Source organism: Equus przewalskii, chromosome 1, assembly GCF_037783145.1.
Source record: "Equus przewalskii isolate Varuska chromosome 1, EquPr2, whole genome shotgun sequence".
NCBI lineage: Eukaryota > Metazoa > Chordata > Mammalia > Perissodactyla > Equidae > Equus > Equus przewalskii.
The window spans coordinates 108,854,924-108,868,167 of NC_091831.1; the positions used below are offsets into that span (position 1 = coordinate 108,854,924).

At 50.7% G+C, this 13,244-nt stretch overlaps 1 protein-coding gene across 5 annotated transcripts in view; it reads right to left on the reverse strand.

Moving 5' to 3' along the window:
• OTUD7A (OTU deubiquitinase 7A) overlaps positions 1–13,244 on the reverse strand; it is a 379,573-nt gene that overhangs the window by 20,840 nt on the left and 345,489 nt on the right. For all 5 annotated transcript variants that reach the window (XM_070620657.1, XM_070620650.1, XM_070620659.1 and 2 more), the window contains exons 10-11: positions 10,753–10,880; positions 8,253–8,402 (exon numbers count right to left, since the gene is read on the reverse strand). In XM_070620657.1, coding sequence (XP_070476758.1) covers positions 8,253–8,402; positions 10,753–10,880 — 278 coding nt within the window. The remainder of the gene's footprint in view (positions 1–8,252; positions 8,403–10,752; positions 10,881–13,244) is intronic.

Here is a 13,244-nt window from a genome sequence, read left to right on the forward strand (position 1 = left end):
CCACCCAGCGAGAAGACTCCTCTGCCTGGAATAGAGTGAGGATTAGCCACATTCCAAACATCTGCTGGCTGGATCTCCTAGAGCTTGTAGAATATTACTTTTTGAAAAATCCACCATTAGTTTTAATGGGTCCCAGGATCCCCATGCATGAGCATTTGGCCCCTGAGGGCCCAGGGAGCTCACAAACACTTAGTAAGCTCCTAATGGATCTGAATGCAGCATCTGTTGGTCAAGAAGGTGATGGTGACGAACTGAGCCAGAAATGTCCAGATTAGATAATCTGAACCCAGAAGTTCTCCTGTATCAAGGGACTCTTGGGCTCCATATACACAAAATGCTCTCCCCTCTTCTCTCCACTTAGGGATGCCTTCTCATCCTCAGCCTCCCAGGGCACACGTCAGCTCCTTTGAAGTTCTAAACATCTGGGTCTCCCCTGTGGGGCTGAGGGGGTTTCTTCCAGACCCAGGACCAGCCAGTGCACATCCTGGCCCCGAGGGCTCCAGTGGCTCGCTGTGTGGGTCTGTGCTGTGAAACGCCACCTCTTCTGAGTCCTGTTGGTCTCGAGGCTCCTCTCCATGTGATTGCTTGTGCTCTGTGGGCAGCTGCTGCCTGATCTTTGCACCCCTCACTTAGTGCTTGCATGGTCAATTCTCATCCAGACGTGTTGAGTGACAGTTTATGCTCCCTATCTGAATTGCTCTGGAGCAATCAAACATCCCATCTATTGGTCACAACACACTAGTCAGGGAGGATAGCAGGACAGGGAGAAAGGAGCTCCAAAGAGGTGCATTAGTGTGCAGCTTGCCTGTGGGGAGCAGGTCATGGCCAGGTCTTCGTGCTGACCCTGCCCTTGCTGATGCCTCTGGCTGGAGTTGGCCTCTGCTCAGCAGCCATGCATGGTGTGAGGGGAACCTCTCTGCTCCTGGGTGTGGGTCCAGGCTGCGGGAGGAGATAGGCGTGGTGGAAGGGAGGGGGAGGTGGAGGAAACAGAGGGGATACCCAGGCCCTATCTCTCCTGTCAGCCTTCTCTTGGGACCAAGAACCACTGGGGGTGGTAGGAACACACTTTTTCCTCTCACCAGTGAGCAGAGATTTCCCCTTCTACCTCCTTCCAGTAGTCATTTTCTTTCTTCTTCTACTTTTTTTTTTTCTTAAATTTCCAAGACATGTTGAAGAAGTCCCAGGTAGGAGTCAGGACACCTGGATTCAAGCCCCACCTGTGCCCTTGGTTGGTCAGGTACCCTGTGCGAGTCTCTCCTGCCCAGGGCACAGCTGGGGCATTGGGCTGGCTGATGATCAGGACCTTCTCCCAAGTTCTGACGGCCTCATCCTGGACTTGGTGGCTCTGTGGGGAAGTGGCAGCTCAGAGGAGTGTCAGGGCAACAGTCTCTGCACTGTATATTTCTCATTTTAGCTCTGATTTTGGGTTGGAAGCCAAAGTACAGATGCCATTGGATCTGACTGGTCCTCAGTGGGAAGTGCTACAGGTTTGGTTGGAACCCCAAGCAGAAGTTACTCACAAGCTTTGTAATGCCTCCACCCAGGCACCCAGCTGGCCATGCTGTGGAGTGTGTGTGTGGGTGGGTGGGCGGTCAAACCTGGGCAGCCTGGGAGGAAAGACCCTCCATAAGAGTCTGGGACACTGAGCGGGTCAAGATCTTAGGTGGGAAACACACTGTGAGAATCTGAGAGGCAAGAGAACCGTTCCTTGATCCCAATAAACTCTGAAGATGTGCTTTAAAAAAATTTTTTTTAATCAAGTTTCACGATATTTGCCAGTTTTTGTCTAGACTCATCTGTTCACTTGGGCTTGAAGAATGTGGTATTTTCATTCTGTCTGAATTAGTTTGCTGGGGCTGCTGTAACAAAGTAATACAGACTAGGTGCCTTAAACAGCAAAAAAAAAAAACATACTCTTTTCCAGTTCTGGAGGCTGGAAGTCCAGGATCAAGGTGTCAGCAGTCAGTTCCTTCTGAGACCTCTCTCCTTGGTTTGTAGACGGCTGTCTTCTCCCTATGTCCTCACATGGTCTTCCCTCTGTGTGTGTCTGTGTCCTAGTCTCCCATTCTCATAAGGACACCAGTAACATTGGGGTAGGGTCCGCCTTAATGACCTCATTTTACTCCACCCCTCTAAAGATGCTGTTTCCAAACACAGTCACACCCTGAGGCACTGGGGGTTAGGACTTCCACATATGAATTCAGCCCTTAACAGTGCTATTGCTTTTCCCTCCATAAGCCAGGATACCTCAACTCAGAGAGAGGTGCCCTCTCCAGTTCACTGAGCAGACAGAGGATTTGGGCTGATGCTTTCTTGCTATTTACCAGTTTCCAAAGTTATACATGGCGTGGAGGAGCACCCTGCAGAGTACCAAGTGGGTGTTTCCCCGAGTATCATTACGACTCCATGGACTGAATTCTCTTCATTGTGTTTCCACTTATTCTAGTTAGGATCCTCACTGTCCCTCTCATCCTGTAGGAGCCTCAGCCACTCAGCCCAGGAGTCCTTCCAAGACCACCTAGTGGTCCTTGACGCTGTCTTGTTTTCTTCCAGGACAAGATGCTCTAGGGTCTTTGTGTATACTTTCTGCCCCGGATCTGGCCATGCTCTCAGACATGAGAGTTTGGGGCAAAGAGGATCTGCGTGATGCTGGGCAGGGTGGCCATGGCTTGCCCCTCACAGAAGGTAGGAAGCTGCAGGGTGGCACAGAGGGGTCTGGTTGTCTCCAACATTCCTGAAGTACCCAACTCGCCCTAGGGGCCTGCAGCTTCCAGACTGCTGGGTATGTGAGAGAACAAATGCCTTCCTGTCTAAGCCACGCTGAGTTGGGTTTTGGTGACCCGCAGCCAAAGGGTTTCTAACTGGCCCCAAGGACCCTGTGAATGGAGAGAGAGGCGGCGCAGGGGGTCCGGGGATTTTCCCCCAAAGTGCTTTCGCCGCAAGCAGGTTTACTGTACAACTAATTGGCATATAGCAATTTTGCTGTAAAAGATAAAATCACAAAAAATAAAAAGAAGGATATTCAAAAGGATGTAATGAAACATGAAAAATTAATAATAAAATTAAAAAGACTTGGCTGAGAAAAATGAAAATTTAAAATATTTGAATACAAATATTGGAATATTTAAATATGTAGATTCACGGCAATACTGTGCAAAGAACAGATTTTATGTTGTGGGTTGTTACCTAAGCACTTTGTCTTCTAAGGTTTTTGTTCATAGAATTATACCTTTCTCTTTTTTTTTTTTTTGCTGGGCGAGGGTCACCCTGAGCTAACATCTGTTGCTAATCTTCCTCTCTTTTTCCCCTCCCCACAGCCCCAGTACACAGCTGTACATAGTTCTAGTTGTAAGTCCTTCTAGTTTTTCCACGTGAGCCACTGCCACAGCACGGCCACTGACAGACCAGTGGTGTGATTCTGCGCCCAGAAACCAAAGGCGGGCTGCTGAAGTGGATGCACCAAACTTTAACCATTAGGCCATCAGGGCTGGCTTGTTTTTTCTTTTTTTTTCCTTGTTGATTTGTCTCCTCATTTGGCATCACACTTTTTTCTTTTTTTTTGCTAAAACGTCTTCATTAAGAGAGGGATCAGTTTCATTCAAGCATTAGGATGCATATATGTAACCAAATGAAAACCATATGAACAAAATGAAAGCCACAAGCAACCAAATGAAACCCAAACTATCAATCAACCAGCTATTTCCTCCTTTATGGCAGAATTGCCTTTATGGCCAATTAGTTGTGCAGCGAATTGCTTGTGGTAAAGATGCTTAAGGTAAAAACACTGGAGCCGGTGAAGCAGGAAAGGGCCAGGAAGGAGGAAGATGGTTTTCCCCCTGACTTTCCTCTCACTGGCTGCCTATCTTTGCATGTGAGTATGCTACAGGGGTATGATTTCAGTGTCTGTAAAAAGCTTCCTGTTTTGGCAAAAGCGCCTGCTCTCTAGAGGCAGAGTCTGACACAGCCTGAAGGCACAGAGCTGAAGAGACTTTCTTTATCAAGGGAGTGAAAGCTCTGTGCCTGGCCAAGTTCTTAGGGCAGAAGGGCTTGGAAGGCTGTGGGTCCAGAGCCGCACTCCTGTCGGGTGGGTCCTGGCACCGGCCCAGGGTTCTAGGAGAGAAAGCCTCCTAACATGAAACTACAAGGTGGCATTTAGATGTGGGAGGCACAAGCACACGTCAAGTCAGCTGCCTGGTGCTGGGTCTCGCCTTCAGCAAGACCTCCAACCCCTCCCCTTCCTCCCATGGGGGCACCAGCCACTGCCTGGACTGCACAATGTGCACCAGCCTTCACCCACGGCAGCCCCCGAACTGCGAGATCCAGAGGTGTTGAGTGGGGCTGGAAGGAGAGCCTGCTTATCTCTCTGCACTTAGAGAGAGCCAGTTTTCTTTTAAGGAGCATGGCACTGACAGCCTCATGCGCCACGGCTTTTGAGGGGGTTGAGAACCCAACAGCTGACAGTGGTTTATTTCCGGTTGGTAAAGAACTCATTTCTGGACTTGTGCCTTTCCCCACATGAGGCAGTCATCACTGGTGAAAGAAAGAGGACAATCCAGATGGAACTGCCTGGAAACATCACACCCTCTCCCTGATTCGGAGCTGATTCACTGAACCCCTACCAACCACCTTGTCCCCTCCTTCCTTGGCTATACTCACTTCTCAGGCTGCTCTGCAGCCAGGACACCGTGGAGCTCAGCTTTGGTTAGTAAGCTTTGGTTAGTAAGATGCCAGCATGAGGCCCTGGGGAAGGTTTTCTTCCCAAATGAAAAGAAAAAATTTCAGGAAAAGAAGGCATTTGGATGCAATGCCTGGAGCTGCAGCACCCATCCTATGACCATGAAGCTGAAACCACATGACAAGAATGGTGGAGCAGAGAAAGGCTGGGAGCCTGGGTCCCTGAGAATGTCCAGAGTTGCTGCACCAGCCATGGACCACCTACCTCAGGACTCCTGTTATAGAAGCAGCAGCAGCCCCTTTCTCAATGAGCCCCTTGCAGCCTAATGCTATTCAGGGCACATCTTCCTTTGGGGTCTTATATCACGGCTTTCTGTGGTTGCTTCCATTCTCCTTGGCATTATAAGGGCTGAGAAGAGAGGCTGAATTTGTTCCCCGGGTGGTGTCCTGACATCAGCTTCTCCCCACCATCCCCAACCACAGGGTAACACTAGTTGAATTGCTAGGATCTGGTGTCTGCAGAAAGGCTCCTGCTGTCTCTGCTGTAGGACAGGAAAGAAGGAAGGTACCCTGCAGGAGCCCTGGAGCTGGCTTCCTCTGGTGATGGGTTCCCTGAACAGCGGCGGCTCTCTTCCTCCCCTACAGCAGGTCCTTTTGGGGAGACACTGGGCACCTCTGGTGGCCAGGAAGGGAGATACTTAAGGCCTTTAGTTTTATCTTTGAAGAAACATTTAAGGATCTGGGGACAGGCCTGGCTTGGGGACAGGCAATGCTGTTCCTAGAGGTGAGCAGCAAGGCCACTGAGGACTTCAGTGAGTGGAGGGACCATCTCATGATGGTCACTTCATAATTAAGTGGTGATGTCCTTGAACATGACAAATGAAAAGTGACCAAATGTGGAGAGTGGGCAGAAAGGAAGAGGAAGGGAAAGAAGCAAGGGGAGAGGACAAGGGAGGGGCGAGGGGATTGAAGGCGGGGGAAGGAAGGAGAAAGGTTCAGCACCCAGGGAGGTGGGTGAAACTGCACTGGAGGACAGGCAAGGGGACAGGCCGAGAGGTCACTCAGCATCGCTCGGGCCATGCAGCAAGGAAGTGGCAGTGCCCAGGCCTCTCTGAGCCAAATGACACGTTCCTACGTGTATCCTTGCTCTGCCATGCCAACACCAGTCCTTCAGCAGCCTAGCACCTTTGCTTAGGCCCATTTCATCCCCTGGTACTGTCCTCTGGACATCACACATGGCAGTCCACCTCTCTCTTATGTCTGCCCATCTGTCTGTTCTTCCAAGGTGGAATACTTGCGCTCCTCCTGTATGGGGCTCGTGTCTGCTCGGCGCACATCTTGCCTGTACGGTGGCTTGATGGGGTTGCCTGTCTCCCCCACAAGGTGGTGAGGGCCCCAAGGCAGGGACTGTCACATTTGGGTCCCCCAAACCTGGATGTAACAGGTGCTTAACATGCATTCACCAAACTGACCCTTGGTACTCCCCACCCCCAAACAAATACTGCAGGGCCACTGGACTCCAGGCCAATGTGAGACACAGGGAGCAGGGCTGCACCTACCAGCTCAGTGAGGGTGGCACAGGGGATGTGTTGGTAAAGTCTGCACATCATGTGTGTTCTGTCCAGCATGAGGACCTGGCATGCTCTGGGAGCCACTACACGTGCTTTGCTTCTGCTTGTGCAGAAGGTGGCACCGCAGCTCCTGCCCTGTGGTGGGTTGTGAGGACTGGACAGGTCACTGTGCAGCCTGGGCCACATGAGGCAGGGACAGGCACAGCCCCGAGGAGTAACCCAGCAGGCAGAGCGCAGGAGCCCACACCACAGCCACCCAGAACCTAGCACGGGGACCAGAACTTGTTTCGGGAAAAACAAGTCTTCAGAGGTGAAACCAGCACACCTCTGCAACACTCCCCCAAGAGCGGCCGCGCGAGAGCCCCTCCACATTTGTCCTTTTATCAAAGGGCACCTTCAGGTTTGCCTTGAAAACACCCAAAGCACTCCTGCCTTCTGTGAGGAGGGTCTGGGTGTCTGATCCCCCTGCTCAGTAGCCAGAGACCAGCCCTGGGACGCATCTCTCTCCTTGACCGCAAAAACTCTGAGAGACTGGACAGAGTGGCCCAGCTCTTGGCCTGGAGGTCAAGCCCTGAGAAAGGGCACCTCCCATCTCCCAAGAGCTGCAGGAGCCCACTGAGAAGAGCCAAAACCCACGAGGGAGGTGCCAGCACTTACCGGCCAAAAGCTAAGAGACAACAGAAAAGGCAAAACGCCTCCTGGGCCTTAAGGATTAAGTATTTTTTTCTGTGGCCAAAGTAAGAAGTCTGTAAATAATATAGAAAAGTGACGTAGTATTCCCAGTACAGCCGGCTGCAGCCCTGCTCTCCTTTCCTTCCGGGACTCACATCTCTGCGTGATGAGTTACCACGGATTTCCTGGAACCACACCCAGTGGCAGGGACCCTGAAACTAGTCAGTCCTGGCTTTAGTCTCCTGGGGGATTCTCTGTCTAAACCAGAAACAAGTGACAAAAGGAAGACTTTCCCCTCTTTGCTCAGCTAGTCACATATCCATCAGTGGTTAACATGAGAAAACAGCAACCATTCCAAAGAAAATCCTTCATTTCCATAGCAGACACAGAATGTGTTGGTTGAAGATAGGCACCACATGAGTCTATCTGACTGGTGGGTGGAATTGTGCAGTGCACAGCCTGTGGGGCCAGCCCCAGTGAGCTTTTCTGCAGCACTGAAATGGCCACTAGCAGGAAACTCACTTGCAATGATTTAAATGGAAATATCAATCTTTTGATCCAAAAGCTCCTCTAGAGTAGATGTTGGTAAACTTTTTCCATAAAGCACTAGTTAGTAAATATTTTAGTCTTTGCAGGCCACACAATCTCTGTGGCTGCTCCTCAAGTCTGCCATCATAACGCAAAAGCAGTAGCCACAAACAATATATCAATGAGTGAGTGTGGCTGTGCTCCAAGAAAACTTTATTTACAAAAACAGGTGGTGAGCTACAGTTTGCTGACCCCTGCACTAGAGGGGCTTTTCTTTTTTTCTTTTTAATTTACATCTAAGATTAATTACATCCTCATAAAATATGCACACATGTGATAAGGAAGAACAGTAAAGGCTATCTAAGGGTGATGGAATTATTAATTTGCTTCATTGTTTTGTTTGTTTGTTTGAGGAAGATTAGCCCTGAGCTAACATCTGTGCCAGTCTTCCTCTATTTTTTTGTATGTGGGACGCCGCCACAGCGTGGCTGGTGAGTGGAGCAGGACTGTGCCCCGGGTCAGAACCTGTGAACCTGGGCTGCCAAAGCGGAGGATGTGGAACTTTAACCACTCGGCTGTGGGGCTGGGCCCAATTTGCTTCATGTTTTAAATTAAAAGTTGTCTTTGACATTGTTATTTTCAATGATATCACTTATGCACACGTACTGTAGTTTTATATAAAACCCATTATTACTGAGTGTGCATGGGTGTGCTTCCCAGGGAGGGCTCACATTCCGCTTCCCCACGCCCTCCTATCCCCTCCCCTTCCTCCAGCACACATTGTCTCTCAGTCGGCAGCGGGCATACCTTGTTCTCTTTGTTGATCTCTCTGCTCCATGGACACGAGGGCAGAGAAATGCGCTTGATCGTAGGCAAGAACCAGAGGTGAGCAGTGGCATCTGTTGGGAGGTACCTCCAAGGGCAAGTAAATCCCTCCAAACGGGATCGGAGCAAATGCTGTGGACACAAACAAGGGTGAGGGCATGTGGAGCTGGAAGAAACATGGACGGCATCCCTTACCAGCCTGGAGGAGGTGACAGGGCAGAGGGAAGGGAGGGCAGGCTCAGGCTGCAGCCCTGGGTGTCAGGTGCCCCACTCCACAGCAGAGGGGCCTCGCTGTAAGCTGGGTGTGCTCGCCTGGGGATGGCTGAGGAAGCACAGGCTTGCAGGGGCCAGGCCAATTAGACCTCAAGTCCTGTGTGTGTCCAGGGGACCCCTCACCCCTGCCTGCCTCCCTGGGCAGAGTCCTCCTGGCTTGTCCCTGTGCCCTGTCAAGCTTCCTCCTGGGAACAAGAGGGCCAGGGTTGAGGGGATTCTGCTGTGATCCGCCCAGGATGGCCTGCTGCTCTGAGACCCACACAGGTGATCAGAAGAGCTTGTCTGAGATGGTCAGCCATGAGGTGCCCTGAAGGCTGCCTGGAAACCCATGCTTTGCTGGGTGTACTTCTTCCTTTCCTGTGTTCATGAAAGCATTTGCATGCAGAACAACATTTATGCTTCTCCAGAACCTGTTTGTTCCACATTTTGAGAAGCTCAATGAGAAAGCTCCAGTACCAAGTTGTGAGTCAGACGGGAAATGAGAGACGGGAATTGGCTCCTTTAGCAACCGGGACACAATCTTATTCATTTCCTTTGTCCCTCAAAAAGAGGGGAAAAAAGCCTATATCCTTATCGAAATACAATAATTTCTGGAAATATCTGCCCTGACACAGTATCTGCTTTTTAATCATAAAGAACCTTGCCTCTTGCCTGGGAGTCAGCGACTCACTGCTCTTCTTTGAGCTGGATGCAGGGATCATCAACCTCAGTGATGTCTTCGATGAACTCTTAGGGTTCCTTCCCCCACCCTCACTCTGCTACACTGGTGACTGCAGTTCTGCCGTGGCTGAGATGCACAGCAGGTCCACCTTCAAGAGAGCTGCATCCTCGAGTACAGGTAGAATGGAAGGAAATGTGGACCCAGCCCCATGGGATCTGAAGGGTAGAGGGCCATGTGCCCAGGGACCCTGATGAGAGTCCTGGCTTTGCACCCCGGGGCTGCAGACCTCAGCAGTCCCATGTCGCTGGAGGTGAGCCTAGGCATGAGCGATGTACTCCCAGCTGCCTGCCCACTCTGATAACCACGGCCACATAAGACTTTCTTTGGCAGCTGTGATTTAGCATGAAAAACCTCATCCTAATTTGTATGACTCCCTGGAAGATCTACGACTTTCGTTAAGGCACAGGTGTAATTTAAGTTGAGCTTAAGGGATAAGACACTGGCCAACTCGCTGTCCAGCATTCACCTAGCAAGGAGACCTTGAGAAGTGACGAAAGGGGAAACGTGACACCAAAAGAGAGCTGCTTCATGCTGGTGACAGAGTGAAGGGGAAATGCAAACATCCGGGAGCAGGCTGTGGAGGGGAGGTCTGCCCAGTGAGCGGCAGGGGCAGTTGTGTTGGGGGCAACCTTCCTGGACCGCTATCCTTCGCCCCTCCTTCCCTCCTCTTCAGAGAGCGTGGCTGCCCTGCTGGCTCCAGCAGTGGACCTGCCTCCTGCTCAGCAGAAAGGCTGGAGGGAGCATACACCTCGAGTGCTCCCTGCCCTGGGTTGAGCCTGGTCCCTCCGAAGCCTTAGCTGAGGCAGGGGGCACATTGCACAGCCTCTCTGAACTTTGGTTTCCTGTCTGCAAAGTAGGGAGGGCAGTGTCCACCCTGGGAGGTCGTGGTGAGGGCTAAGGGAGAGAATGTGCACAAAGGGGCTGAAGGGGCTGTGCAAGCCAGTGCTTGGCTCAGGGAGGGCAGGCAATAAGCGGCCCTTCCTGCTCTCTCCTCCTTCTCCCCTATTCCTGATTCCACCCTAGCCTTGCCCAGCGACTTCATGCTTTCTGTCTCCCTATTTTTCTCTTTAACACTTATGCAGCCTGCAGAGGGGCAGGAAGGGACTGGAGCCTCTCAGTGGCAGGGGACAGAGCTCGGCTCTGCTAGGGTGTGGAGGCTGTCGCCGCTCAGACACCCCACGGTGGGGACTGGGAGCCCCTGGGGTTTGGTTGCTGCCCTCACTTGGCCGGATTTCCCATGGCCGCCTGCTGTTGACACACAGGGTGGATAGGTGGCCAAGAGTAACCCCTCCTGCCACTGGGGAGGGTAAAGAAACACATGGAGTCGAGGAGAAATGAGGAGAAATAATGTGATTTTTGTCCACACAGAGTGAGGCTCTGAGGTCTTCTGGGAGCTCAACCCCTCTGTTAGGCTGTCTCTTCCTTAACTGGGATGTTATATTCTGGGTCATGAATGAAATACATCTGCTTTATTATGTGTAACCTTACCTTCTCCGCCAGAGTCTCTCAACATCGTATCTGCTACGACAACAATTGGTCTTCTTAATATATGGGCTAGGACAAAAACGTGGAACTCTTCTAGACTCTCGTACACGGGGTCCTCAGAGTTGTCCACACTAGGAGACAAAGCAAAGCAAGGCTGTCATTGGACTGAGTTAGGATGGGGGATGTTGAAGACAGAACACCTCCCCTCCGGATCTTACCTCCATGGACCCTGGACATCACAGCCATCTGAGGCTACCTCTCTCCTACACCACCCACTGATGGCAGATGAACGAGTCCCACTGCCTCCTCCACCCTGGGTTGGGTGGTCTCAGGGGATGATGAGCGAGAATCTGCCGGTGATGGCTGCCAGCCAGCTTTATGACGAAGTCTCCCTGGTGGGAGAAGCAGCCCACCAAGAGCATGTGGCAACGTGGGGGCTGGTTATCTGGGGGCGCTTAACAAGGACACAGTGGGGGCAGGAGGGATGGAGGCTTCCCTTCAGCTCATTTCCACATCCAGCAGCTTGGACTGCAGCCTTACCTCTCAGGGGCACAGGCATGCCCGGCCCATCTGAGGGGCTGGGGGGGCCCATTGCTACCAAGATCTGAGGGGCTTTCTAGGAAATACTCATCCCATGGAAGAGGGCAGTGAGAAGGCTTCCTGGATTTCAATCCTTGGAGTGGGAGGAGAGGGAGTGAGTGAATGCCCAACCCAGGCTACTGAGACCCTCCCCAGCCTGCAGCCCTGGCTCATGTTCCTCCCAGGCTCCGGGAAAGAGTAGATTCCGAGAAGTGCTTTCATCAAAACCGAGACATTTGGGCAGAAGGCTGTAGCCTTGATGTCCCTCAACAATTGGGCCTCCCCAAGGGAAGAGCATATCGAGACAAAAGAGCCAGAGCTCCCAGCTTGATGGGGCCCCTTCACCATCCACAGTGCCAGTCGAGGTGGCAATGCCCCGACAAGACCCCCAGGTGGCACCAGGGCTTGTTCCTGGGCACCTGGGGGAGGGACGCTCAGAATTAACAGAGGGAAGTCTGTGAGGACTGGAGCCAATGGGGCCAGAGCCAGCAAAAGTGGCTCCGCTTGAAATTACAGGGTGGGGTGGCCTGGGAAACAGCTCTCTGCACATAGCCTGCAGCCACAGCTGTTGAATTACTTCTAGAACAAAGGCTGTGAATCCTTGGGAATGCATCATAATCACCTGTGGAGTTTAATTGTTGTTATTACTGAACCTATTTACTTTTTCTTGTTTTTTTTTTTTTTGGTGGTTCAATAAACCTTACTTTCGTACTTAACAAAAATTTGGCAGCAACCAAAAGATCACAAAAAAGTTGCACATATAGTATAAATAAGGTTTTTCTTTTCTTGGGGAATCATTTGAAAGTGAATTGCCAATGTGAAATCCCAACACCGTGGAAGAGTTCAGTGCGCATTTCCTATGACACAGGACATTCTCCTACCTAACCACAGCACAGCCCTCAAAATCAGGGACCCGTCCAGTCACTAACACACCAGTACAGCTAATCTCTGTGATGGACTCCAGTCTCAGTCTGCCAACTGTCCCAATAATGTCTTTTAAACAAAGATTCCAGCTCAGGACGGCATGCTGCATTTAGTTTTGGTGTCTCTTTAGATTCCTTCAGTCTGGAAGATTTCTCAGGGTTTCCTTGACCTTCATGACCTTGGCAGTTTTGAAGACTACAGGCCTGGTATTTTGTAGAACATCCTTAGTCTGGATTTGTTTACTTCCTCACAATTAGATTAGACTTGGTTATGCTGCGTCCTTCTCGCGGTGTCCTATCATGCGGCCTGGGCCTGTGGGCTGTCCCATTACTGGTGATGTCCACTTGGGTCACTCTGTTAGGGCCACCTGCCAGGCTCCCCGCTACAGAGCTACTCTTTTCCTTACTATAATTAATAAGCATTTTGTGTGGAGGAATTTCAAACCTATACACATATTCCACTCCTCATAAAACCCTCATCTATTTCTTGATATCATTACAGATTCCCAACTTCTATAATTCATTAGCGTGATTATTTTGATGCTCAGATACACCCTGATTTGGTCATTGTACCTCAATCAAGCTGGCTCTGTGTCCTTCTGACATCCCTCCGTCATGTTTTAGAGTACTTTCTTGCTTTCTGGCACAAGAAGACAGTCCAGGTTCATCTTGTACTTTCCCTGCCTCAGCTATGGATTCAGCCATTTTGTTTTTTTAAATAGTGGATAATGGTGTTTAGAAGGCAAAATATGATCACTGCTATTGGGATCTCACTGCTTCTAGACTCACTCAGTAAGTAGAGCTAAGGGACATGTGAGTGTGTGTGTATAGTATATGTATGTGTGTACACACACACACACGCAGATATTTTCATCTGTCATCTATCTATATACCAGAAACTCTGAGCCCACTGATATCTCAATTCTATTCTAATACCCCAAAGTTCATCCTATTTGTAACTCCCTTCTCTGATAGTGAGAAACCTGGTTTCTA